Source organism: Neolamprologus brichardi, chromosome 20, assembly GCF_056152115.1.
Source record: "Neolamprologus brichardi isolate AB-2024 chromosome 20, ASM5615211v1, whole genome shotgun sequence".
In the NCBI taxonomy this organism is placed as follows: domain Eukaryota; kingdom Metazoa; phylum Chordata; class Actinopteri; order Cichliformes; family Cichlidae; genus Neolamprologus; species Neolamprologus brichardi.
In genome coordinates, this window is record NC_142123.1 from 2,958,594 (window position 1) to 2,984,898 (window position 26,305).

The 26,305-nt window shown below is 42.4% G+C and overlaps 1 protein-coding gene across 16 annotated transcripts in view; it reads right to left on the reverse strand.

Moving 5' to 3' along the window:
* huwe1 (HECT, UBA and WWE domain containing E3 ubiquitin protein ligase 1) overlaps positions 1–26,305 on the reverse strand; it is a 48,339-nt gene that overhangs the window by 13,652 nt on the left and 8,382 nt on the right. For 11 of the 16 annotated variants that reach the window (XM_087834425.1, XM_087834429.1, XM_087834414.1 and 8 more), the window contains 53 exons: positions 26,181–26,258; positions 26,016–26,063; positions 25,759–25,927; positions 25,562–25,662; positions 25,190–25,340; positions 24,961–25,088; positions 24,736–24,876; positions 24,534–24,639; positions 21,600–21,707; positions 21,418–21,519; positions 21,199–21,279; positions 20,924–21,030; positions 20,343–20,520; positions 20,150–20,241; positions 19,848–20,068; positions 19,653–19,710; positions 19,334–19,510; positions 18,916–19,161; positions 18,448–18,581; positions 18,255–18,367; positions 17,983–18,165; positions 17,617–17,833; positions 17,399–17,521; positions 16,036–16,273; positions 15,374–15,721; positions 14,569–14,691; positions 14,372–14,467; positions 13,982–14,251; positions 13,522–13,674; positions 11,876–12,003; positions 11,665–11,746; positions 11,025–11,201; positions 10,369–10,920; positions 10,048–10,243; positions 9,759–9,926; positions 9,524–9,672; positions 9,357–9,423; positions 7,601–7,824; positions 7,301–7,512; positions 7,013–7,195; positions 6,626–6,798; positions 6,407–6,546; positions 6,156–6,231; positions 5,798–5,896; positions 3,782–3,909; positions 3,539–3,698; positions 2,923–3,151; positions 2,632–2,810; positions 2,452–2,541; positions 1,860–2,020; positions 1,688–1,730; positions 503–868; positions 108–318 (listed from right to left, as the gene is read on the reverse strand). In XM_087834425.1, the coding sequence (XP_087690551.1) occupies positions 108–318; positions 503–868; positions 1,688–1,730; positions 1,860–2,020; positions 2,452–2,541; positions 2,632–2,810; positions 2,923–3,151; positions 3,539–3,698; positions 3,782–3,909; positions 5,798–5,896; positions 6,156–6,231; positions 6,407–6,546; positions 6,626–6,798; positions 7,013–7,195; positions 7,301–7,512; positions 7,601–7,824; positions 9,357–9,423; positions 9,524–9,672; positions 9,759–9,926; positions 10,048–10,243; positions 10,369–10,920; positions 11,025–11,201; positions 11,665–11,746; positions 11,876–12,003; positions 13,522–13,674; positions 13,982–14,251; positions 14,372–14,467; positions 14,569–14,691; positions 15,374–15,721; positions 16,036–16,273; positions 17,399–17,521; positions 17,617–17,833; positions 17,983–18,165; positions 18,255–18,367; positions 18,448–18,581; positions 18,916–19,161; positions 19,334–19,510; positions 19,653–19,710; positions 19,848–20,068; positions 20,150–20,241; positions 20,343–20,520; positions 20,924–21,030; positions 21,199–21,279; positions 21,418–21,519; positions 21,600–21,707; positions 24,534–24,639; positions 24,736–24,876; positions 24,961–25,088; positions 25,190–25,340; positions 25,562–25,662; positions 25,759–25,927; positions 26,016–26,063; positions 26,181–26,258 (8,483 nt within the window). The remainder of the gene's footprint in view (positions 1–107; positions 319–502; positions 869–1,687; positions 1,731–1,859; positions 2,021–2,451; positions 2,542–2,631; positions 2,811–2,922; positions 3,152–3,538; positions 3,699–3,781; positions 3,910–5,797; positions 5,897–6,155; positions 6,232–6,406; positions 6,547–6,625; positions 6,799–7,012; positions 7,196–7,300; positions 7,513–7,600; positions 7,825–9,356; positions 9,424–9,523; positions 9,673–9,758; positions 9,927–10,047; positions 10,244–10,368; positions 10,921–11,024; positions 11,202–11,664; positions 11,747–11,875; positions 12,004–13,521; positions 13,675–13,981; positions 14,252–14,371; positions 14,468–14,568; positions 14,692–15,373; positions 15,722–16,035; positions 16,274–17,398; positions 17,522–17,616; positions 17,834–17,982; positions 18,166–18,254; positions 18,368–18,447; positions 18,582–18,915; positions 19,162–19,333; positions 19,511–19,652; positions 19,711–19,847; positions 20,069–20,149; positions 20,242–20,342; positions 20,521–20,923; positions 21,031–21,198; positions 21,280–21,417; positions 21,520–21,599; positions 21,708–24,533; positions 24,640–24,735; positions 24,877–24,960; positions 25,089–25,189; positions 25,341–25,561; positions 25,663–25,758; positions 25,928–26,015; positions 26,064–26,180; positions 26,259–26,305) is intronic. The other 5 variants (XM_087834426.1, XM_087834423.1, XM_087834424.1 and 2 more) reach the window with 5 other exon arrangements.

Genomic DNA, 26,305 nt, shown 5'->3' on the forward strand with positions numbered 1-26,305 from the left:
TTTTTTTCTGTCAAACTTTCCAACATCAGTCCAAGAGGTTCAAATGGCAGAATATACTGCTTTTAAACAGAGACTTGGTCAGTAATGAACTTCTAGTTTCTACCCACCCAGTTTCTGCATCAGTTTGCCTGTCAGTCAGGCCACTTTCCCCACTTCCAGACAGCTCCTGAGAAAGCTGGGTAGGCTGGGCAGGGTTGGGGGCAGCTTCTTCCTGGGTGGCAGAGGCAGGGCTGCTGGTATCCATTGGTGACCCTTCCAGTTGTGACACACCAGCTGCTGCAGGCTCAGAGTTCTCTACAATGTCTGGACTTAGAGAGGCTGTGAAACAGGAAAGGGAGCTTATGATTCGGGCTAGCAAGTTATCTGATCATTTAATGCACTACATCTAAATTCCTTGGTTTCATTATGTGTTATGATAGCTTCTATAACATTATTTAAATTACAAATATGCTTCCTTACTGTTAGCCAGTCTGTATAAATAGAGTTTTCAAAGTTAGTCTACCTTCCCTGCCTTCATCCAACGTTCCTCCACCACCACCTCCGACTCTCTCACCGATTGCAGGTGCCGGGGACATTTCCATCTGAGATGCCTCCGCTTCACTGTTTGGCCTCTCGGCTGTCGACAAGGGTGGAAGGCCAGCCCCTGCCAAAGCAGCCAGTGAGCTAGCATGCGACTCAGCCAGTAAAAGGTCAGCTATTGGTTGGTGGACCTGCTGACTAATAGCAGTCTCCAGCGAGACTAAGGCCTGTTCATGAGGAGCAGGTGTGGTTGGAGTGACTTCTCCAGATGGTGGGGCAGTGAGGAAGCCCTCTGAAACCCTGGGTGGATCCAGACATGACACAGTACCACCCTGAGCCTGCTCACCCTCTGCAATATTCAAAGAAACACTTGTGTGAAGAAAAGGGACAGTTTAAATTATTTTTATTTGAATAGATTCAAGTCTTAAAAACAATTTACATATCTGACAATGCCTCAACATGACTGTTGCATCTTAATATCACTTTTGTGCTATATCTGCCAGCTACTTGTGCACATGTTCCTGTTAAAAATGTGTAATTACGGTAAACATTTTCCATTCACACAACTGCTTCCAAAAAATTTTCAAAACCCTTTCAGAAAGGTGTTAATAATATTCAAAAAAGGAAAATCAGGGCACAGAAATGTCAGAAATAACACTGTGGTGATTAGCTGGTGAATAACTATTTAACAGATGACAAAGGCCTCTGCTGAGGAAGGCAGTAAGTTGTATAGTTATCTCCTTAACGGGGTGCACAATCCTGATCCCCAACAACAACACAACTTACTACCTCACCACAGCACAGACAATAAAAATAATACATTGAACAAAAGATATACATGTTGTATATCAAAAATGTAAATATTTAGAATAAGGTTCTTAAAACAATGTAGCGGCAATAATTCTCAAAAAGAATTTACGAGTTAAGAGATCATCTCCTATGAAACAAATGAAGATGTCGAGCTGGTATGGCGTTGCCATAAGAAAGACAGTAGACTGTATAGTTATCTCCCAGATCTGGTGTGATCCTAAAACTATACAAACTACTACCTCATCCCACAGCACGCACAGCAAGCTGGCCACTTGCCTCTGGGTTGTCCAATCCACATAGGTCAAGGAATTTAACATTAAAACAGAAACAAAAGCAAAATCTTTATAAATGTCAGTACCTGCTGTGTTCTCTGCACCATTAACCGTCCCCAATCCAGAACCCTGTGGACACAAAATGCTGATGTTAGAAAAACAAAACAAAAAACAAAACATGAGTACATCTACCAAAAATGCATGCACTATTGTATTTGAAAATACATCCTTGTGCACAGACAGCAATCATCTGCTAACCTGCAGGCTCTGTTCTCTGGCCTGTTCTGCTCCAGAGGCCCTCCTTTCATTCTGTTTGGACTCTTCCTCCTCAGCTAGCTGCCGCCTTCTCTTCTCTCTGCGCTCTTCCAATTCCTCATCTCGCAGACTTTCCAGATGCTGCAGGATAGGCACCTTAACCACTAAAAGCAGATGGGGGCATTCAAATCAAAATAGTTTTCGATTTAAACTCAAAAGGTTTGTGAAATGTCACCAAGTCAAAGTAATTTTTGGTCAAGTTACTAAAACATTTTGTTTTTCACTGGTCACCAAAAAAAGGTAATGAATTCTAACCATCTCACTAAAAATCAGATCACAACTATGTGAACTGCTGTCTTTAAATAAAATGCAATAAAAAGCCTATATGCTAACTATAGATTTGTCTGAAATTAACAGGGAATGTCCAACCACTTGACTACCATATCCAAATTATTCATGGTCCAGTTCTCAGGAATATAAATATTTTCTGAAGGTACCAAAAAGACGACACACACAATAAATAAAAGAAGTCATAAAATGTTTTCATTAATCATATGACCACCTTACTACCACTGAAAAGAAACCTCTAGTTTACCTGCAACACAGTCGTGCATACTCTCTGCATCCAGCACTTTGCACTCATCTGTCCATCTAGTCAAGGCAGTAGGAATGCTAGAGAGGGTCCCTAAAGAAACAAAAGGATAAAAATGTTACGCATTTAGGTTAATAATAAACCCGACCCTTACAATGCTCTGACGTCTATGGTAATATATACCCGCTTGACCTCCAGTACTGCTCTGCTCGTGGAAGAAGTCGTCCAATAACTCATCATCAGAACGAGCTATGATATGCACATCCTCATTTCCAACCAAAAGGCGGGCACGACCACGTGATTGTAAAGGCAGAGAACTGGAAAGCTGTAAAATGTCTGCTGCTGCACTGGGACCTAGAAGTCTGAAGAAGAAAGAAAAGAAGGAAATGCCTTTTTAATGTTCAGGCAGACAAAGAAAGCTGGTGTAAAACAGGAGCTGCTTAATAGAGCCACATAAACAAACATGGTTTCAACCTTTGTAAGATAAGTGGAGGGTTGGGCTGACGGTTATGAGGGTAGTGGACATGGATTGTGTGTCCACTGTTGGCAGTGAGCTGACGTAGTGTTCGCTGGCTGCGGCCCATGCCCTGCGCCAAGCGGCTGCTAGTGCCTGCCACACCTAGGGTGAGGGATCCGTGGTCAGCATGACGCACCATCAGTGGGTGGGAGCTAGGGATGTTGCCTGGGGAAGGAGGGATGTCAGCTGATAGAGAAAAACAGAACACAGCACGCAGACATTAGGGAGAAACCTCTAGCATAAACCTAAAAACGTTCATGAAAAGTAAAATTTATTTAAATACATTTTCTGTATCTTATGATTTGTTATTTTTAACGAGCTACTGAACAGAACCACTTAGTAGAGCTAAACATTTTGGTAGCAGCCCAACGGGTATAATTATTATTATTCTGCATGCTGGTGGTTTTTGCAAGAAACATCAGTACGTGTATCAAACTGAAGCTTTTCTGTTAATCAGGAAGCTCAATTTTATACCAAACAAATAAAAATAGATTTGCTTAGAAAGGACTCCTTTGGGATTAAGAGTGTGAAAACTACGTGACCTTACAAAAACTATCAGATTATCCCGCTTACCATTGTTGGAGAACATGTTGTCAAACTCTATGATGAGGTCATCATCCCTGTCAAACCTTTCAAAGCGAATGTGTGGTGCAGCATTGATATCAGGGAAGTCTTCGTCCAACTCCATCTCCGAACCTTCATCATCATCATCTTCATCTCCTTCTTCATCATCCTTAACAAATGGTACAGGAAATAAATCTTAAACATAAACAAAAATTAAGGTTTTTTAACGAGCTTCACTGCATTAACCTCTACCTGATCTTCCTCCTCCTCTTCTTCCTCTTCCTCCTCTTCATCTTGGCTGTCTTCATCATCATTGCTGCCACTAGAATCCTCCTCCTGTGTGTGCTCCTCATCCTCTGGTTCTAAGATGTTCATGGAGTCTGATGGAAGAGCCCGTCAATACTTTACATGTACATCTCAACAAATAACAGAACAATAGTGTTCCCTTTCAGTCAATTCACTCAGTACAACATGCAAGTATGAGATATCACACCCCCGCGTGTCCTAGCTAGAGAAACCTTTATTCACGCCTTAAAGGCACACAGATGACCTGTGATGACATGTGCATGGCCCTGCCTGCACACATACCCCCTTACATCACAGTCATCCCTCAGTTGTTATGCTCTTCACCTCGCTAAAACTATTCTGCATAGTTGCAGCTTGCCGCTGCTTGTTAGCTCTGTTGTTGGCTGCTTGAAGTTAGCTTAACTGCCCCAGGTGGTGCTAGCCATGTTCCCAGAATTTGTCTCCAAGCTAACTGCATCATGGAAACGCGTCACTGTGCATTACTATTGACAGTACATAGAGCTGGAAGGCGCTGAGGAGGCTGGCTTTGTTAACCCACCTCCTATGGAGTCTTCCCTGGCTGATTACCTGGCCCTGTCCCACAACCATCGTGTTGGTGACCCTGCAACTCTGCTGTCAAAGCACTGCAGATTCTCCGCATCGCAGTTGAACAAGATTTATCATGCTCAGGCTGGCACTGTCCGCGTCATGAGCCCCGTCACTATGCTCTAGACGTAGCCGGCGATGTGCCTGGGAGAGCTAGAGTCGCTGGTTCCTGCAAACAGCCCACTGACACCTCTCCTTAACAAGGTCGAGTCAAATGTGCCTCCTAACAAATGTGCAGAGTCATCGTTAGCCCCCCTCAGAAAGAGGGGCGTCCGCATCCTAGCTCATCTATATGACTGGGCTCTTGTCGCTTGCTCCATAGCGACACAGCTGTCACTGAGTTTCTCTATGAACTTTCAAAAACACCTCACTCTGTTATCAAAGAACCAGGGATTAAGTTAAGTAACCCAACGCTAATCGACATTTAGCAGATTTCTTTCCTCGGTTTGGAAATATGCTTGCTTTCCAGCCGCACACATTTGTCGCAGCACATAGTGGCTTTGTTTCGTTGCAGCCTCGCTCAGTTTCAGCTCATATGCAGACTACATTTCCAAATGATACTATGGTTTTTGGGCATGATGGCATCTATGATCACCACTAGGACTGTTATAGATCCACAAGCTGTATTGTGGATGTTTTGACATTACTTAAGGAGCTGCTGGATAAGGCCCTTTCGTTTCTACAATTACGGTTTATAAGATTTATATTTAAGCTGGGGTTCACCAGCTGAGACCCATGGTTAGGTCCAGTGTCGCTGAATAGGACTTTGGTGCTAGAAGCCCTTTGCTGCCCCCCTTTTGATCCTGTTGAGTATGTGAAATTTCTTTCATATAAAAGACTGCATTGCTTTTCGCTTTGGTTTCTGACCTACATGCTCCGTCTGTGCATCCCTCCTGCACACAGTTCTCTCCTGATGGCTTCAAAATCATATTGTGCCTAAATGCCGTATATTTACCAAAGGTCATTCCTGCAGCTTACAGCTCAATAGAATTTCAGCTTCTGCTCCATTTCTTTTGCATCTAAGGAGCAGAGGAGGATGCATTTTGTGCGCAGTGCATGTGCTACATACCGACATTGAGTGCACTCAGAATGTGCGTTTATGTGACCAGTTGTTTGTCTGCTTTGCTAATCCAGCCAGGAGGTAGAGCTCTGTCTAAACAGGGACTGTCTCACTGGATTATAGAAGCTATATCACTGGCGTACCAAGGGTCTCGCTTTGCCCCGGGGCTGCGAGAGCTTATTCCACCAGGGGAATGGCAACATTCCCCAGGTCACACAGGGGCGTGATATCCCATACTTATCTGTTGTACCGAGTGAATCGACTGAACGGGAACAGAAGTTATATCTATAACTGTTCATTTTGTCAAAATGTTGTACCTTCCCGGTTGGCCTGAAGAGTTGATGCTTGGCTAATATTAGAGGGGGCTTCATCCATCAACACGTCCTCTTGCGATTCATCTTCACCACTGCGTCCAACTAATCAACAGAACAAACAAACGTTACATCAACTCTGGGCTGTTCTGCCTGTTTGTAATCAAGAGTGAACTCAGTTTGAAATCATACATAATTAAAAATAAATAAATAAATTACACTGCTTGTGCTTCAATGCACTGATTTGTTTCCTACACCTATTATGGAAAGGTTAAGTTATCACAAGCAGTGCAGAGAACTGCTCCATACTTTTCATTGCCCAGCAACACTCACTGTCACCCCTGAAATGAATCCAGTTGCCTACCTATAATTGTGCTGTTGACAGTGCCAGCATCTCTCTCCAACAGCTCATCAATCAGATCCACCAACTCATTCTCTACCTGCATGGAAAGGAAATGATATACACAGTCAGCCTTCACATGGTGCACAAAATGAATGGGTATCTACACACTTATGCTCTGACCTTTAATTACAAATGTTACAGATCAGGGGATCTGAGTGTAGTTTGAGCTATTGTGTGCGTTGTGTGTAATGCAATGTTAATACATTATTTACCTGCATAGCCTGTGTGCTAAGAACCTCTGGCTGGCCAGCAATGACCACTGCGTCTCCCTCAGTTTCTCCATCCATCAGATCAGTGTCTGTTCCTTGGACCCTGTGGCTGCCATCCACTGGCTCTGCCTCACCCGACTCTCCTACAACAGATGGCCTACATGAGCATCATACATTTGAAAAGTAGGCTATTAAAGCATTTTATCTGTCTCATGTGGATACCTTGGTCCTGAGTGTTGCTGTTGCTGTCCCTGGCAGTGCCCACAGGGTCGTGTTCAGTCTTGTTCTTGCTGGAGCCTCCCTTGCCCCCAAAGAGACTGCTAGGCTGGTTAACAATTCGTGAGAGAGTTTCCAGTGGCTTCAAGGCAGCATTCACTGTGTTGGCCATGTTGGGACTAAAGCAAAGGACACAAAGGGAAAATAAGGAGCCCTTTCAGATTAATTTATTTAGTATTAATAACTGCTGAAAAACCAACTTGATTCTGAAACAGAACTACTCACAAAAATGTATTATGACAGAAGTGAACATAAGTTATATGAGTACTAACTGGTAAACCAGATAACTACTGGCTAATTTTTCAGGAAAAGTTTCTCAGGCTAATCTTATACCTGGACAAATCCAAGCTGTGTGGCACACGTGCCAAGTCATTGACCAGTCCTTTTTTAAGGAAGAGCCTTATAATGTTGTTCATGCCGTTATGTTGCGTCTTGGCTGCTGCTGTGCTATAGAAACTGGATGTTGAAGGGCATGACTCCATGATGGTGCTAATGATACACATCACTGCCTGAAGCCTGTAAAATAGATTTGCCAAGATGAGAGAAAATGGGTTGGCATAGATTTAGAAAAAACAAACAAACAACAACAATAACAATGTATGACATTCTTATTCCATTTACCTGGCATGTTTTTCAGCACCTTCTGGCATCGCTAGGGCTCGACTTAGGGCAGCCTTTACCTCATTCACTAAGGACACCTGGGCATCAGTGCCTGTTCCAGCAGCTGCTAGGCTGGCTAGAAAAAGACGTGCCAAGGCTGGGGTGTCCTTGTCCTCTGAGTTCTGGGTGTGAGGCAGCAAGTGGTCGAGCACAAAGGCTAGGACACTGCAATCCTGTTAGGATACATGCATGTCAAAATGAGTTGAGAGGCTTGAGAATGCAATGTGTGAATGGCTGAGAAGAGTTTGTTCAGCTACCCACCTCCTTAATAAGCTCAGACTGCCCAGCTGTATAACAGTAGGAGGCAATTAGCGTGGCAATTCCCACGTAGGAGCGCACTAGCTCAGCCAGTAGTCTCAGGATGGTAGAAGTAGGCATGAGAGGTTTGCTTGCCTTGACCTTAGCTGCTTTACTCTCATCTGAAGTGGTACCCTTCTCTCCCTCCTGCTCCTTCTTCTCTTCCCGCATTTCTTCTGGTGTGGAGGCTGAGGAAGTTAGCATAACACAATAAGTTATGCCTTGTATAAAACTGAACTCACTTAACGGCGACCAGTGGATGGTCTGTGTATTCAACCCCACCTCTGGCGCCGGTGCCCACCTCTCAATTTTAAATCCATGTAGACACTGAGGGTTCTCAGTGTCTACTGAGGGGCCGTGCTAACACCTGCTGCTCTCTGGCAGCAGCACCATGCTCTCCCGTGTTTTAAATGCTCCTCAGAACAACACGCAGCAACACTACACATGAGCGAGAGGAGGGAGGTTTGGGGGCTTCATACACCCCTGTTCTCTGCTGGCCATCGGGGCGGGGGGGCTGGGAGGAGGTGTTGGCCATCCGATTGGGATCTGGGATGCGGGGCCTCCCTGCTGCTACGGAACCTGAGGCGGTCTGCTTGCCTCCACCCCGGGGGAAAGGGTAACATCTCCTGGGTCTAGGTGCCGTTTCCCCCTCCAGGGGCGAGGGTACCTGGACCTGGGGTATAGAGTTTGTTTGGGAAGTGTGATTGTGTGTACAGTGTCCATGTATGTCTATCCCTACGTTGAGTGAGTGCTGAGTATTTGTATATGTGTGCATGAGGGTGGGAATGCCCCTCTGGCTTCTGCTCCGTGGCTACTAGGTGACCCCTCATCTGGGGCTCTCCTCAGTTCTTCCCAGGAAGGTGGCACGGATGCCCCTCTGGTGGTCCTCCTTGTGCTCTTGCACTCTGGGGCCTCTGGATGTCTGGAGGCTGGATCTCCTCCATGCCTGCTTCATGCCCTGGGGGACAGGGCTATGGCTCTCTACATCCTCTAGCAGACCATTACATGGGGAAACCTTTTGAATACAAGCGCGCTGATCCACACAGGTGTGCACACGGGTGTTCACTGTTCATAGACATAAACTACACCTCAATTGGCTGCTATTTCCAAGCACATTGTGCGCTGTCGGTCCTGCTTGCTACACAACAACATTCAATATTTAGTATTTACTGCTGTTTACACTTAGCTAGATTAACGTGATGGTTGTGTTTAGTATGTTGCTCTGTTTTTTGGGGTTTTTTTTGCTTGTTTTCTCTTCTTTTTCTCTCAACAGGTGATCCAGGAGATTTTTTCTGTTTCTCTTTTAAAGTGCCCTTTCTCACTGTCCCTCTTCCCTTCTGTTTTTCTTTTCCTTTATCTTTCTTTCTCCCTTTCCTATCCCTCAGTCATGTCTGTCCCGTCTGTAACAACTGAAAATAAAATAAACAATAACAACAAAGGTCGATCAAATGGACCAATACGGCAAGGCCGTGATGATCCATTTGGCAAAGTAAATCCATTGGGTATCCTTGTTGGTCTTCAGACAACAATTCTGATGGATCAAGAACCAAATGGGACAGGCAAAAAAAAAAAACCCAAAAAAACTGAACTCACAAGAAGTGAGTTCACAGTGAAGTTCACCGAGTTTACATGAGGCAATGTTTCAGCCTTGTGATTTATTTTGCACTTAAAATAAGAAAACTCTCTATTCGCAGGTGTTAAGAGGAGCTTTTAGTCTCACCTTCTCCTTGTGGTGTACCAGACTGGGAAGACTCTGCAACGCCTCCATCAGCAGCAAATACTTGACTCTGAAAAGAGGAAATGGTTTTATTATTAACTTAGAAACAAATACAAATGGCACACTCCAGTGCACATGCACAATAGGATTATGTGTCACTGAAGACTCACGTTGATATGGAATGCAGACTGGGAGTCAAAGTCACTTCCTTGACGGGTGAGCCGGTACTGCTGGTAAACATCATCACCCACATCCTGCAAAATCTGGCAAAGGTCTTGACCACCGGGTACAGCTGCTGCACGTTCTTCTGGACGCTCGGCTGAGACACACACAAATGCATTAATACCCGAAATGTTCAAACGACTTTTGAATTTCTCAAGTCAATATCTTGTTAAAATGTCTTACGTTCTTCAGGAGCATGGTAGGCAGCCAAAGCATTAAGCATGTCATAGATGACTTCTTTGATGGTGTCAGGGATCGGTGGTAATGGTGATAGTTTCAGAGGAGTGGTCTTCACCAGCTGCACAGCATTAGGTCCCTTAATTCGAAGGTTCTCAAACTCATCGTCAGAAGCTGGAGGAAAAAGAATGTATGCAAGGAACATATATTACAGGAAGCAATGTGTATTATAGCTCAATTATTTTTAATTTACTTAAAAAGAAACTTCACATATTGGAGAAGTTTGCACACTTACTGGTGCCAGCTCCACGAGGTGCAGGTAGAGCAATGCGGATACAGTTGCTAGCAGTTTCAGTAAAACATTCAGGGTTACGGCAGGCAGCCGGCCCCAGGACACGAAGCACATAATTGATTTCTCTGGAACCAAGGCTGCCTGATACTACTCCTGATGTGGTACTACCTGCTCCACTTGTTACTGCTGATCTCACCACCTATTACAACAAAAATTGGCTTATGTTATTAGACAATATAGTTTAAATGATGCTATAGTTTAAATACCAGAAGCTTTTAAACATGCTGAGTTTTATTTAAAGTTTCAGTATGAAACTAGATTTACCTTCTCCATGGTGTGTCGCAGTGTGGCTGGATCTTCTATGATGTGTCTGAACAACAGAGTAACCAGTGGTGTGAAGCCATTGAAGCCAGAGCTCTGTGTCAACCCCAAAATCATCCGTGTGCTCTTCAGCTCAGCAAACATCATTGCATAGTGGTGATTGCGTGTAAGGCGCAAACAGAGACGCAGTGTAGCATGAAGGGTGTCTGGGTCCACAGGGACACTAATCATACTGACACAGGCCCGAATAAGAACGGTGGTCATGTCCTCAGTTAGGCCTTGCACAACAATATCAGATCCCTGAGAGTAGTCAGACTCCAGGGAAGATGAGGGGCCGGATGTCGCCTCCTTCAGCTGGCTGGAATCATCCTTAGGAGCGTTCATCTCCACTGCTGTTCCCGAATCTAAATCGCTCTGGCTTTCTTCCACTTTGCCCCGGTCGCTCTCCTCTCGCTCAGAATCCGTAACACTACCAGTTTTGGAAGGCTTGGGGATGCGAGGCACTTTCTGAAGAGTGAGCATAACTGGCCTCCTATTACCGGTCTCTTCATTTACCTGCCCAATAAAGTTGTGTTAGAAAAGGGAACCAGCCAAGTCTATTAACACAATTAACCTTAAAAGGGATTTTCTCTGGAAAATTATAAAAGGAATATGTATACCTGCACCATGGTGTTAAACTGCACAGTGTATCTCCGCCGTCCAGCTGTGAAGCGGACACTGCTCTCTCCAGCCCTCCATGCTGAATCAATGGTACTGTTGTTGGAAGCACTGTAGCTGCACCAACGGCCTGAGCGGTCATCAAACCATCGCCAGTTATTCCCATTTGGCTGCAAATACTAGAAGGCAACCAAGACAAATTGTTCATAACTGTACAAGAGAGGTGTAGCAGAATAACACAAATACCCTCCAACAAAGTTTATGCAAGAAATCTTGATATAAATTTAAAAACAAACAAACAAAACAACTTAAATCAGTTTTTGTGGATAAAGATTTGTACAGGATTACATACATTTTGTCCAATTCCTATACACTCATTACCTGTAAAAATACCTTTGTGTATAGTTATAGCTAAGTCTACACAAGACTCTAATAAAGAAATCCAAGAGTAATCAATATGTATCCCAGCAAAATGCTGCTCTGCCCCCCACCCTTACCCTCCTCATATATACTCATTTTTATTGCTGTGCCAAGGCCGATCATTTCATTTTTTACTTCACTACTATAATTTGTAGCTGTGTTTTTTACATTTTGTTTTGGCTTTGTGTTGTTGTTTGTTTTGTTTGTTGTTGTTTTTTTTACCTTGTTCATTTGTTCCCGGCGCTTTGAAGAGACTGCCATCTTTTCATAGAAATCAATGATCAACAGCACTGGTGTGATCCATCTGCAGAAAAAAGTCAAGCTTTTTAATCATAAATAAATTCATCACAAAAACATATCAGTGCTATGATGATGAAATGCTGGTGTCATATTTGCAAGTGATAAGATCTTTGTATGGGTGTGCAAAACTCACTTCGGTGTCTGGATGTCTTTGTGTTCTTTAGCTGCTTGCAGACAAGGCTGCACAACCTCGAGCAGCTTTATGAGCAAATCAAGAATTCCACTGTTCTCAATCACTCGGGCACCCAGCAGCTTTAGTTCCTACAGAAACACAAAAACAAGTAATTCCATGAGATGCATAGGTAATCAGCGACACTTCATTTGTCAACTCAAACCCTTATAAGATTTCAACATTACTGTTCAGACTCATCTTAAGGTGTACAAAGGACACTGTGCATACCCTGCCCTGGTTCACTTCAGATGAACTGGGGCACAGTGTGCATGTTGCATGATTTGTAGCCGCACCAAAGCGTGAAACTGTAATGCTTCCTCTATGAAAAATTGCTGTTTGTATGTGGCGCTATAAAAGGTACATGAGAGGACAATGTGTCATGTCTTCCAAAATATGCCTCAATTTGATGGAGAAAAAAAATGTATGAATTCATCAAACTCTTTGTGCTTTTCAACAATCACAGTGTGCATGACGTACAGAGAGTGAGAGGACGAGGAAAAAGGAGTCTGAACTCTCAGAGTGAAGCATACTATAAAAACAATCATGCCTAGTCTCAGAACTTCCTCCTAATCTATTTAAACAAAAGAAAAAAAACGTGTACATAAATGCCGCTGCACTTTTGTAACATGAACAGCCCCCCAAAAGAACAAAAACAAAATAATATTCTTGGGAACGGTCCTATAACCTCGGCCCACGTTCCTTTTCCAAGTGTCTCCTATTCCTGGAAGCATTGCACAAGCACCGCCATTTTGTCTCTAAAAATCCTCCCTAAAAACATCATTCCCAAAGCGTAATGATGCACTCAATCTGTGTCACTGTAAGGATAGTATTATGGGTTTTTTTGTGGAATGGTATTACCTAAGATTACATTATCTATGTTTTGTTTCACTTTAATGAAGTATGACTCACAAACACAAAATCTGAAATGTGGCAAGAGTTCAATCTTTATGTTGTGTGAAAGACGAATTTGCTGGCATTTGCCTTTCATTGAGGAATCATGCTCGTGTGACTACTATACCATAAAGGCTTGAATGGTGGAATGCTCTAGCCAATGGTTGTCATCCAATACATTTTTCATCCATATTCATCCATAAAGGAACTTTGGATTAATATTCAGTGGCCACTGGGGCTTTGGTTGTTTTTGGTAGTGGTGATTGCTTCCTTCATTTAAAAATGAAAGAGCCTACTGTGCCTTAGGATAATTAAATACTGCAAAAATGTATTTCTATCCTTGCCCAGATCTGTGCCTAGAGATAATCTAATCTTGCAGGTCTCTCAACGTAATGGATTGCTTTTCACTTACATAAACCATTAAACTGAGGTTTTCCATAACAAGGTGTGCCTTTCCCAATTCTGTCCAATGAATTCACTTAGGCGCACGTCTTCTCCAATCCAGTTTAAGAAATACTTAAAGACCATATGGTGTTAAAGTGTAAAAATGCTTCTGTAATTGGAATTTCTGCCATTTTCAAATAAAACATTTGTAGCAAAGAATTGATTAAGGAGTCTGTAATAATCCAAAATGTGGAAACCTTAAGCGGGCCTAACACTTTTCAAATGCACTGTATGGATAAACATTCTGTGACAAGAACCTAAAATTCTGGTACCTCAAAGAGCAGCGTGAGCAGCAGAATTCGTGTTGCCAGCTTGGAGGCCTGGGGCAGTGTGGCCATCTGCCTGGTCCACTCAGACACCGTCTTTGTGTCACTGGTAGTCAGCGGCTCAGCTGCTTTGATCAGCACGTCTGCTGCCTCCCACACCTACACACAACATGTCAACAATCAGGCTTATACAAGTGTACAAATGGCTATTGTTAGGGTCACTATGACGCTTAACTTTTCTTTTTTTTCTTTTTTAAAAGAAGTGACGACAATCACATCTTTCAAATATACAGAGGTGCTTAGGAACTGCATTACTGCCTTATCTGCATTCAAAATGTACTAACAACATTCCACCTGAGAAGGTTCAAAGTAAGAGACTCGCCTGCCTTTTTTAAGTCCATGAAAAACCTGCATTTTAAATTTAAATAAACTTGTAGAGCAGGCTACAGTATTAACATCCACTGACCTGTTGGACAACTTGGCCAAGGATGAGATCCCTGTATTCAGGACCACTTCTCTTTATGGCAGTCATTAGCAGGTCGCACAATCGGTAGACTGTGTCAGGTAGCTCATCCAAAAGATGGAAGCAGCCAGGCAGCATGGTGTCAGTGAAGGCATGTAGCTCCTGGGGGTCCAGTGGCTCAGCCTCCATGAAGCGCTCCAAGCATCGTGCCTCCTCCTCTTCTGCCCGTTCCCTGGCTCTTCTGTCCTCCTCCTCTCGCCGTCGTGCTGCTTCCTAAAGGAGACACACCAACGATCAACAGTTATTTAGCTAAACAGTAAATTAATCCTTCATTCAGTTTCAATTAGCAAAAAATGTTTTACACTACGCTTTTTCTTGAAAAAAGAAACACACCTCAGGAGAGTCGGAGCGCTGCTCCATGCTAACCTCTTGCCCGAGTGACATGGCAATTGCTCTCATCATCTGGTCTTCTTCGGACATAGTTAGATCCTAGATGGAATAAGAGCAACAATGTTAGCTACCCAAGTCTCTTTCAAACATTGTAAAGGACTAAAGTACTGTGTCTGTGTGTTTTTGTGTATAAAGCTTACTCTTACTGCTCCACCAAGAAGTGGAGGAGGATGTGTAAGGAGGTACTCGGTGGCCTGCTCCATGGTGCTGGTGTTCAGTAGAGCCTCCATGGCATGTTCTCTTGAGAAACCCATATCCATCAGCTGGAACACCACACGACAGAAAGACACAGAGAGAGACGAGGTTGTGAAAAAAAGAAACTACGAAAGGACGTTACATAACAACGTCACATAAGTGAGTGATAGCAAACTAGTTTGCATGCTGAAGGGGGAAAAAAGTCATGTAAGTCATTCTTTCTGAAACATGACAGAGGCCTCTATAAATTACTACTCTAATCTCTCTCAAACCCCCAACCAAACCTTGTCCCAACACTATTATTATAACACTGAAATTTGTCTCTCAAGTCCTTATTTTTTTCTTCAATATGACTCTTTCCTTTATTTCCTTACTCGCTCCAAGTTGTTTCTCAATTTCTCCCTTTCTCTGGCTGCAGGGTGGTGGTGTAACATTTCCTAAACCCAGAATCATCGGCATCTAGATATAAAATTACGCAGTTAACCTGTACTCTCACATCTACCTGCAGCAGTAGCATAACAAGCTAAAAAAAATATTGCTGCTGGAATAATGTTATATAATGAAATAATGTTACATCAGACAACTTATGAAAAACAAACTAACCAAAAAAATATCTGTCACTACAGTGAGAAGCTCCACATATTTTGAGTTGGTAGATTTTTACACCAAATGCCGTTCCTGAGGCAGTCTCCCAAACTGTGACTAAAATCAGGTGAGAAAGATCAATTTGCCACAGCTTTCCCTACATACCTGTGTTAGCTGAGCCTGGTTAACTTGGGGCTCGCGGCGAGGCGTAGAATTGGTAGAATCATCAGCTGGTCCTCCTGTTGGCCCTCCAGAAGTTGATCCACTCACTGGCGGTGCCTCTCCACTTGATGAAGATGCTCCTGGAGCCGTGCCAGGTACCAACGAACCGGCAGGGGTTCCCTCATCATCTGGGCGCACTGTTCCCTCCCTCTCTTTTGCCAGGCGCTCCTGAATAACAGGCTCTCCTCTTAGTATGTGGCAGAGAATAGCCAACATGGATTCAGCCATCCTACCCCCATACACCTTCAGTGGCTTCCGATTCCACAGATTGCGAATGCAGCTGAATGCAGCCTTTATGAAAGAGAAACTGTGTTACAATCATAAAACACCAACAGAATCCTTAGATTAATACAAACAAAAAAAACTACCATATTTAAAGCCTACAAAAAAATAAATACAGTATAAAGAATTTCTAGGGGGCATGAAGATCATGGACATTTGTTGCAATCCTTTTCATTTTTCTCCGCACAGTACTAAAAATGCAGAAATACAACTGAGCAACTGTTTTTGAAAACACAGGGATAAATGCTCATCTCTTCCATCTTTTCAAAAGACAAAATCTCTTAGAAATCACGTAGAAATTGGTTATTTTAGTTAATACTGACCTTCTGGGTGACAATAAGGAACCTTAGGGCACTGAACTGTGGCATGGTGGGTGTAACTCCAGGCATTTTAGCTGGCAAGGAATGGGGTGAGTCCAGCACAGTGCTTGGATTCACCATCTTCTCCACCAGCATCAACCAGGCATCCAGGAACTCCCCTGTCCCATCTGGTAGATCAGCATGCTCCAGACCCTCAGATACAGGTACCTTCCCTCCCATTGACAGTGCCCAGTTAAATGTCCTGTTAAAAAAACAAACAAAAAAACCCAAAACTCACCCAATTAAACTAAGTAAATGTCAAAATAATATTTTTGGGGGATGGGCAAAAAAATGATGTCTGTAATTATTGAAAAAATGAAACATTAGTGACAGTGGTATATTGGTTAGCACCATCACCTGACAGCAAAGTTTTGGATTCAAATTCATTGGCCATCTAAGGCCTTTCTACATAAACTTGCATGTTCTCCCTGTACCTGTGTCGGTTCTCTCTGGGTACGCTGGCTTCCTCCCATAGTCCAAAGACATGGACGTTAGGTTAACTGGTGATACTAAACTGGCTGTAGCTGTGAATCTAAGTGTGAATGAGTGTCTGTTTCTCCATTAGCCCTGCGATAGAGTGCTTAACTGTCCACAGTGCATTCTGCCTCTCGCATTACGACAACTGATTCAGCCCCCTGTAACCCTAAATTGGACAAGCGGTTAAGAAAAATGGATGTGGGGATAGATCACGAAACTAGGATTACATTTTAATGAATGTGTATGGTCTTAATTGAAGTAAAGCTTTATCTGCATAATTAGCAACCAGGTCAGTGAGAAGGAATGTCAAGTAGAACGTAAAGTAGCAGAGGCCAAATGCCTTTAGAAAGTTTAAAAAAAATGAATGCATAATTTTAGAGATGAAGAAAACCTGCGTCACAAATGGCGGGAGACAACCATTTATTTCAAGAATTCTATGAGAATTTTCAAAAACACTTGTGTGTCTAGTCTCCCCATTTCCAGCACAGTACATAAAAACAAAGATGGCAGAGAGCAGTCATATCAGGCATACTAAGTCCAAAAGTAAGATGAATTTCTGAGTTGTATGTAACTCTACCAAAGTCACACCATTTGAGTTTATGCCCATATGAATAAAGGCCTGCTGGCTGCAGCTACGCGGTGGTCTTTTAACACACAAAAGTCACCCACTTCCATAAACAGCAGTCCTACAAACAACGAGGTACTCGTGTTCTTTAAAGAAAAGGCCCAGACTTGTGACAAGAATTTCACTGCATGTTAAAATAAGCTTCTCATCACAAACAACATAACATTTCTATTTTTGCCCATATTTGTGCTCTACAACTTGATTGCACCATACAATATGACTCACTCAAATAAGGCATCGTGTCCTCCAGAGCAAAAGAACTTTTGCAGCATAAGGTGGTAAGGGTACTTCCTTTCATCAAATAACATAGGAGACGTGAAACCCACTGAGCAGATGAAAAAAGTCAACCTGCCAGGGAAAGAAAAAAAAATGTATTGTTCAATATCATTGCTTGTGATAAGCACATAACAGCAAAAGAGGTGGCAGTGCCAAATTCCTCTTACCTAAAGCGAGGGGTGGGTGTGTAGGGTGGAGGCTGCCAACTTAGACCCTTGGTGAGCAGCTTGGTGAGAGCAGAAGCAGTGGCCCTGGCAGCAGGTGTTGGGGTAGTGCCTGTACTTGTGGCATGGTGGGAGCGACGTTGGCGCACTGGGGAGCCCACGCACAGTTTTACTAGCAAACCAAAGAGCTCGGCCAGAGCCCTACCTAACCGAGATGAAGCTGCAAAGACACGTGGATAGGTAAGACAAACTTTGACTTTCCAAAAAAAAAAAAAAAAAAAGTGTTAAATATTGTAAGATAAAAAGGAAAAAATAAAAAAAAATTACAGACACAAAAATATAATATGTGCGCCTCGGACATACTCCTACCAGAGAGTAAGGGCTTAATTTGTTTGATGCGGGTGGCCATAGCTGGAGTAAGTTTGGACTTGGTCTTTGGGTCTGCTGCAGAGGGTTCATCTGTCTCCATGGGAGCCAAGGTATCCCCATCTAGACCCATGCCTTCTAATAGACCACCAGCAGAGGAATCCACAGACACTGCCTCCGATTCTGCTGGATGAATGTGGACAAGTATGTATTTGTTGAAGGGTGCTCCAAGGACATCCTAGTTTTTAATGAACAAGTTTAAATGGTTACATTACCAGTTCTCCTGGAGCCAGAGGCTGAAGTTGCTGTCGTGTTGCCAGATGGCTTTTCCTCTTTGGGAACAAGTTTTTGCATGTCGGCCTGGCCAAACTCACATCCTGGAGGCAAACTGTTAAGAAACAAGCAATAAGTTGTTAGGGGTGATAACTACAAAGTTTAGGTAAAGGAGTAAAGGATAAGATTACTCACCTGTTAGGGGTGCAAAGGGACAGTAGCACAGTGCTTTCCCATACCAGAGAGCAGTAGAGCTGGCTGAGCTTGCTGAGAACACTCAGGCCGAGCTGAGAGCCCCACTGGTTTACTGAAATGGCTCTGATTTCACTCTGTTTAGAAGACAACAGAAATATTTAGAGCTGTTGAATCAATTTGGCTCTCACTTGTCAAACAAAGGCTGAATTTTCATTCATTAGCAAAAGTAAATTCTATGTTTTTGAGATCTAACATTTGGATTTCAATGTGTTTCTGTCCTCATAAGGCATCTGCATAGTGGACTGAACAGAAAATAATTAGCTGCATAAGCACTTGCATCTAATAGTTTTTGGAAATCACAACATGGGTGGAGAGCCACCTTCTGAACTGAAGTGTTTTGAGGTCAAGTAGTTTTATTTTTTGTCTCTCTCTCACACACACACACACACACACACACACTGTGTTTACCTGTCCGACTCTGCAGGTATGGACAAACATGAGGATGTAAGCATGCGCTGCAGTAAGAGCATGTAGAAGGGGTGTTGCCCGAGCTGACAATGTGGCATCTGTGACGTGGCCGGCATTAGCCAGTTCTCTGAGAAGCACAGACCCACCAGGCACCTCAATTGGTCGATGAAGTGGCTCCAGAGATGTCAAAATACTGTCCAGTTGGCACAGGCCCTCCTGGAGTACTTTGGGCTCATGTGAGAGAGTCTAAAGGGAAGGATTGAGTCATTTTCAAATTGCCCACGAACTGCCTATTAAAACAAGTGTACGGAGTGCAACAGCAATGTGCATTCCATGTGTGCCAATTTCTTAAAAAAATAAAGAAATAAAAAATAAAGAAACTGGAAATAAATTCCAGTGATCTTTAAGTTATGCTCACCAGTATCGACTTGCAGACGCCAGCAACTGCTTGGCAAGCAGCTGAGGTGGGAAAGTCTATGGGCAAGTTGGGCAGGCCCAGAATAGAGACGAGGGGCAGAAGCCCCTTCTGGTTGACAAATTCTTGACAATGGTCATCTGTGGTGTTGTTGCTTAGAATGGATTCCACAAACTTCATCTGGAGAACGTATGCACACCAAATTATGGACTTAAGTGATAAAGGTATCCACTGCTTTAATAGCTTACACCATTTCCCAATTATTACTTAGAAAATATTGCACCATAAACCAGACAGTACAACCACTGAAGCAAAGACTTACCACATTAAGAATATAATCCATTAGAGGAATGGGTATCCGTTCCTCAGTGCCAACCACCCTGCAAGAATGCACACATGATCAAAACTTCAACCACCAACCGTATATTTGAAATGTTGTCAATTAACCTGGAAAAGTAATTAAAGTCTGTAAAGACAGTTTTTTCTTTTCTATTGTGTTATGAACTCAGAGTCATACAGTTCAAGTGGCACTGACTGTCTGCTGCTCTCTGCTTCCCCCTGCTGCTGGCTGAATGTGTGAAGGGCCTCCTCTTCCTCTTCATCCTCACTTGAAGCTTCTTCGGCAGCATGGCTGGAGCGTGCTGGTGGAACTGCAACAGTACCATCTGCTTTCTGGATAGATGGTTTCTGGCAGATGTACTCAGGAGCTCGACCTAGGTTGCAGATCTCCTCAAGCAACTGTAACAGCAACTTTGCTTTAGATACCTTGACATGTTCTGTTTCAACACTTGAAATATTTTTAAATCAAATTTGGACTACCTTAATAATGGCAGTAGTAGCATCTGTTTTCAAAGTGGGCTGGTGCCTCATTAGTTCATCCACAGCACTACCCAAGTTGGATGCAGTGTCACCTGAATTAAAACAAACAACATGTTATGCAATGAAATGTGGTTCACAGGCAAAGACAAAAAAACACACCAAAGACAAAAAATAAACAACAGGGGAACCTCACCCAAAGGGTCAGAGCTACGCCGTCGTCGCATTGCAGGCAGGTAGTCAGGAGACAAAAGCACTTTGAAGAGTCGCTCAAAGGGCTGGCACTGAACGAAGGAGTGCAAGCCTCTCGCATTCAAGCAGAGGGCACTGAACACATTGGGGAGAGAACCCAATACTTCGCGGGTAGCAGGAACCTGCAAAAGCGTTTGAAATGTTTTACTGTTTTTCAAGTTAAAGGCCCTCTATTAGTCTGTGGTTTTATTTGTTTTGTTTTGTTTGTTTGTTTTTTTTTCTTTTGTAAGAACAGTGGTTGCATGCATTGAAATGCTTTCCAGTAATGTCAGCCCGTTTATACAATATATATTCTGACTGAATGGTTGTTATAATAGTCAAATTTATAAATCAACACATGTGCAAGTCTGATTCCTGACTTTTGGATAATAGGCAACCATGTTATATCATCCATCCATATCTAAAAATAAAGAAATAATTAATTCTAAGAATCTATTGAGTGTACAAAGACACAGACATCAAAACTGATATTGAACTGCCACAAGTGGTCAAAGACATTAAGAAAAGAAAGAGCTAGAAACTCACATCTTTGATGAGAAGGGCATGCAGCATGACATCAGTCAGACCATTATCCTGCAAAGAGGAGAGCAGAGATGGCTCCTGGAACACAAACACCGTCACCACTTCTGTCGCTAAAAACCAGAAAGACAAAAACAAAAATGGGGGTGGTGGGGAAAGAAATCATAATCCAATAAAATATTAAATGGATAAAAATATTGCAACACTGATGAAGCAGAAATTTTAATATGAGAAAAATGTTGCATTTGCCGTAAAGTGAAAGAGTGTAACTGTGTACTCACCTAGGAGGAACAGTGAGGGGCCGTAATATTCTGCATTACTGATGATGTGCTTGAGTGAGGTAGGCAAGGACCCATCCATTACTTGGAGTTAAAAAAAAAAAAAAAAAGTGGGTTCACAATACAACACAGATGTACAGCAACATATGTAAACAAGATTCGTACAAGATGTATGATCTCAAGTTCATCGGTACAACAAAGAAGTGGATTCCAATGACTCACCATGGCGGATGCCATCAGAAAAGGCAGGGTCCTGGATGGCTTTCTTCAAGAAATTTAGCATCGACTTCAACAGAGCAGCCCTCTGGGGGATACACTGCATACCTAAAGAGATGAGAATCATAGAAACTGAAGAACGCGGGAGTGATAAAATTCATATATTCATTTGTGTGCGATGTGCGTACCTGCACGAGGCGTGTTAGTAGTGCTGCTCTGTGCTCGGTGGTCTCCCTCAGCTCTGGAACTAGAAGATGTTGATGGTCGAGGGCTGCTTTCCATAGCAACTTCTGACACTGTGAGAATTCACAATGTTTCCATATAAACAACAGGGGAATATTTTATATTTTATATAACCCTAACAAACAGACTACTGCTCATAAAATCTGGCCACAACCAACCAAGGACTTGATTAGGAAAACCATAGCTGTAAGTTAGGCATGATCCCCTCTCTGAATACAGTATTCACTTTAATGTAATGTCATCACATAAGCAGGGGCAAAACAGGACTAAAAGCTCTTTGACAAAGAAAAATGTATAAAGCATCATCATTATTGTTATACATGAGTATTATAGTGTAAAAATAAATATGTACAACTGTATTTAAAAGTTCTAAAAGTTAAGTTTTAGAAATATTTCAATTTTCCCTACTAGGGAGGCCTTTCTAGTAATTGGCATTTGGTGAAATGGCCCTTTATTGATTCACTGTTTTGAAGGAGCTACTAGAATTGGTTTGCATGTTTTAATGCTAAAAGCACTATACTTTTTTGTACCACATAGTGCAACAGAACATCACTCAGTGCATAGTACATTAGTCTTAATGGGTGTCACTTGTGTCACTGATGCGCATACAGTCATCTAACAACAAAGGCAGCAGGGCATGTAAACAATAGGGCTGCCACAAACAATTATTTTGATAGTCGACTCGTCACCGATTATTTTTTGCGATTAGTTGACTAATCAGATCATGCATCCATTGGACGTGCAACGTACAGCTTATTGCACCAGCATGCATTTGCTCTTATATAACTATTATTAGCTTACAGTTGTAAGTGTTTAAGATATTTGCTAACTAAAAATAAAGACAAGATGATAGTTTGTTAAATTTTAATGAAATGTGCAGATTGTTTCAGTGGAGTTTAATAAACTCAGCCGTCTGCTCCTTGCTATCTAAAATATAACAGGACACCGGAGTATATTCTCCAGCATCTCACACTTCTGATAATCAGCTGTCTGCTTGACGTTTATTCAGCTGTGTAAAAACTACAACTTTAATCTCAGCCAAACCGATTTACTCAGGAACAAATAAAATACTGAAAAAAGCCAAACAATAACATTTTTAAGTTATCTAAGTGACTTACATCATGTTTAACCTGAGCACTGGTTTGTCTGTTTTGGGAATATCACTATTGGAAATCAAAGTTAACCTATAGCGACTTCAGTCCCTAAGAACTGCACGATTTGGACACAAAGGCGTGTCACAACCCTGCATTACACTACCACCAAAGCCACCAGGAGAGACTGCAACAGATTATTGTCTCTTAACTATTCAGATCATAAATGATATGAAAGTCAGAATACATCAAAACCAAATCACTGCAGCTTAGCTGGCTAATTCAGCACGCGTGCAAAATACGGCAGCTGTGAATCAGAGAGGACGAAAGTTGACTGCTGGAAATCAACAAAGTAGGGCTGTGCGATGTGACCAAAATCTCCTATCCCGATATTAAGACATCTATCCGTCCGATAACGATATAAATCACAAAAATGTAACATTTTCTGTAAATTCTGTGAATCTCGTGCAGCTCGACTTGCATGAAGTGTTTCCAGCTCGGCGTCATGTAGCTGGAGTTGAGTGTTTTAACCGATGCATGAAACGGTACATTTTTAGACATAAGTTGTAAAGGCCGCCGTTTTCTTTGTGAATATTTATTACACGGCGTGCTGCGGGGAAAAGCCTGTTCTAACATTTGAGTCTAAGGTTTATTTTTTTAGCACCTGGCGGCTCTTTTCTAATTCTCATCCGTAAACACACTGCATCTTTCACATGATTCAGTTTATTTTGAAAAGTCTCAACAGGATCTTGAGCTTTATTGCGAAAGGTTTATGTGGAACAGTGCTTGATTATTTTGGAACTCGTGATTTTCCTCTGATGCCAACTAAAATTCAAAAACACCAACATTCTCTCTGTAAAGGAGTTACCCCAATACGTTTAGAAGATCTGTCAGCTCCGCATTCATCCAACAACCCTCTTTTCAAACGAGAAGTGTTCTACTCAAAGACTGGAAAGGCCGGTGAAGCACTGAGAACTCACTGTTGCGTTTATCAACAAAAATTCTCAAGTCAGCAGCAGCATTCAATTAATAACAGGTTTAAAGTTGCCCTTAATCTGGTCCACAAAGATTGCCCTCATCATTATACAACCTGCACCAGCCTGAATGTTTGGCACCATCCAAGGAGTCACAGAATTTGGTGACAACAAATTCTTACCATACCATCCGCATGCCTGAGCAATCTAGATTCCAACCAGGGTATGTGTTTTCAGTAAATAAAAGCTAGCACCATCTACAGCATGAAAGAAGGTTCTAGGTTCACACCTTCCTGGAGCCATCATGCACATAGCCTGCATGCTCTCCCTGTGCCAGGGTGGGTTTGCTCCGTTTGTTTAGAGACATCCATGTGAGATCAAATCAATTTTAAATTGATTGTAGAGGTGAGACCAACAAAGCGCTACGATTTTGTGGAATAAATCTATCAATGCATGTGTCGTGTCAAGCATTTTTAGTGGTCAGTATAAATAGAAAAGCACTATGTAAATACCAGTCCATTGAGATCATTTTAACCACCACCCTGATGTTAAACATTAAAGAGGACATGAAACACTATACATATAGGGGCTAATATATACACCATTGAGCCCTGCTCTCAAAATGTGACAAAGATATAACACTGTCTGTGAAGCTGGATTTAAGAAATAAGTGCTTTTAGTTAAAAGTTTTAAAAAACCTTTTAGAGCAATCTTCTGTTAGTACGGAACATAACATCATGTGGTTGGTTGGTTGTTTTCTAATCAAGTTTTTGGTATATTATTGAAGTTCAAAACATTCCATATCTTCACTTACTCTCCATGTCTGTGTCCATGTCCTCAGACTCTACTGCTGCACTAGGCCTCTGGATCTTTGGCTTGATGACAAAAGGGCACTCTTTTCTCGACAGGTCCACCTCATGCTATATTAAGAAATTGATAGAGAGAGGAATGAGCAAATGCAGAGGACTGAGTGACTGTATCTAAAAGTGGCTAGGTCAGGAATATGCCTAACAAACCTCTAGTCTGCAGATGAAAATGGAAAGGCCGCTGTGGGACTGAAAGGCAGCCATGTCAAGGTTGGTGATGAGGTCCACAACCCGCACTGCTCTTGTTACAAAGGTGATCTGGTCCTGCTCATCACCCAAGAACTTGATCACCTATGAAGTACAAGATAATCATTGATATATTTCTTAAAGACAACATTAAGAATGGCTGCGATGTGCTACAGGGCCTGTATGTACCTTAAGGAGGGCCTCCATCATTCCACAGGACACAAGGGCCTCCCCTCCAGCATCATAGCTAGCCAAATGGTAAAGGAATGAAAAGAGTGCTGTTGCAAACTGGTGTGGGTAAGGTTCCATCAGAGGATCTAGAAAGAAAAGGGGGGGTTAAAAGCTCTTATTTTATTTACCAAATTTCTTGCACATCACTCATTAAAAATTTGGGTCATAATTTCTGCTATGTTCTCACCAATCATTGCTTGTATGCAATTGCGAACCAACACGGGCAAGAAGCCATGGTATGAGGCAGTGCCGGTGCAGTCGATGATGTTGGAAAGCTTGGGCGTCCTCTCCAGATGGACAATTGAAGTTAAAGTGCGCAAAGAGGCCGCCTTGATATCCTGAAGAACAAAATCCAATACAGCACTTCAGAGAACAGACAATGCAAAAGGACAGAGATTGTGCAGAACTAAGAATAAAGAAGGCACTGAAAGTAATCATCTTCTCACACAGTCACAAAACACATCAAAAGACATTTTATTAATACAATGAAAGTACATTTAGTGTAATGACAGAGATCGAGCTTGAAGGGGGGAAAAAAAGAAAAAAAATACTTTCTTACCACAAGCTGTTTGTCTGTAATCTGCAAGACATCCACCAGCTCCTCTATCAAGCCATTATACAGAATACTGTTGGCTGACTCTTGGAGTGCATTTGAATACACTGGTGGGGAGAGGCAAAGAAAAAGAGAGAAAAGGTTAGAACATAAAACTAGGACCAAAATCATGTCACTTTCTTGGAAAAAAGCTTTCTGCTCACCCAGTATAGAAATAGCATGCAGTCGGGCTTGTACGGCCTGCAACCTCTTCTTGTGATTTGAGAAACCATGGGCTAGTCGAATATGAGTAAACAGTAGGGTCTGTTTGTCTTTTGGGATGTTGTACATCATTGTCAGTGACTCCATGATTTCTGATGGGCTCTCTGAAATCTATGAGACAAAACAAGCTGTGTATTAGGTCAAGAAGCCAAGATGTGGCTTTTAAGCTGTTAATGATGCAATTCTAATTTGACTGTACCTTGTCAAGCTGCTCGATGTGAATATAATGTAGTGTGTTACTACTTGTCTGCGGAGGGAATATGACATTTGGAAATGATTGGGACACAGTCAGGTGGTCAACAGAATATTCCAAATATTATTCAGTTTTTACTTTGGTTGCTTTAGTAAATGTTGATGCCTATACCTTTCTCTCTACTTTGACCTCAGGGCCCGGTTCAGCGTAAAACTCAAAGTGAAGTGTGGTGGCACTGGGAGGATACTTCTGCAGTGGGAATATAAACATAATTTATAAGTAGGCGTAATTTAATA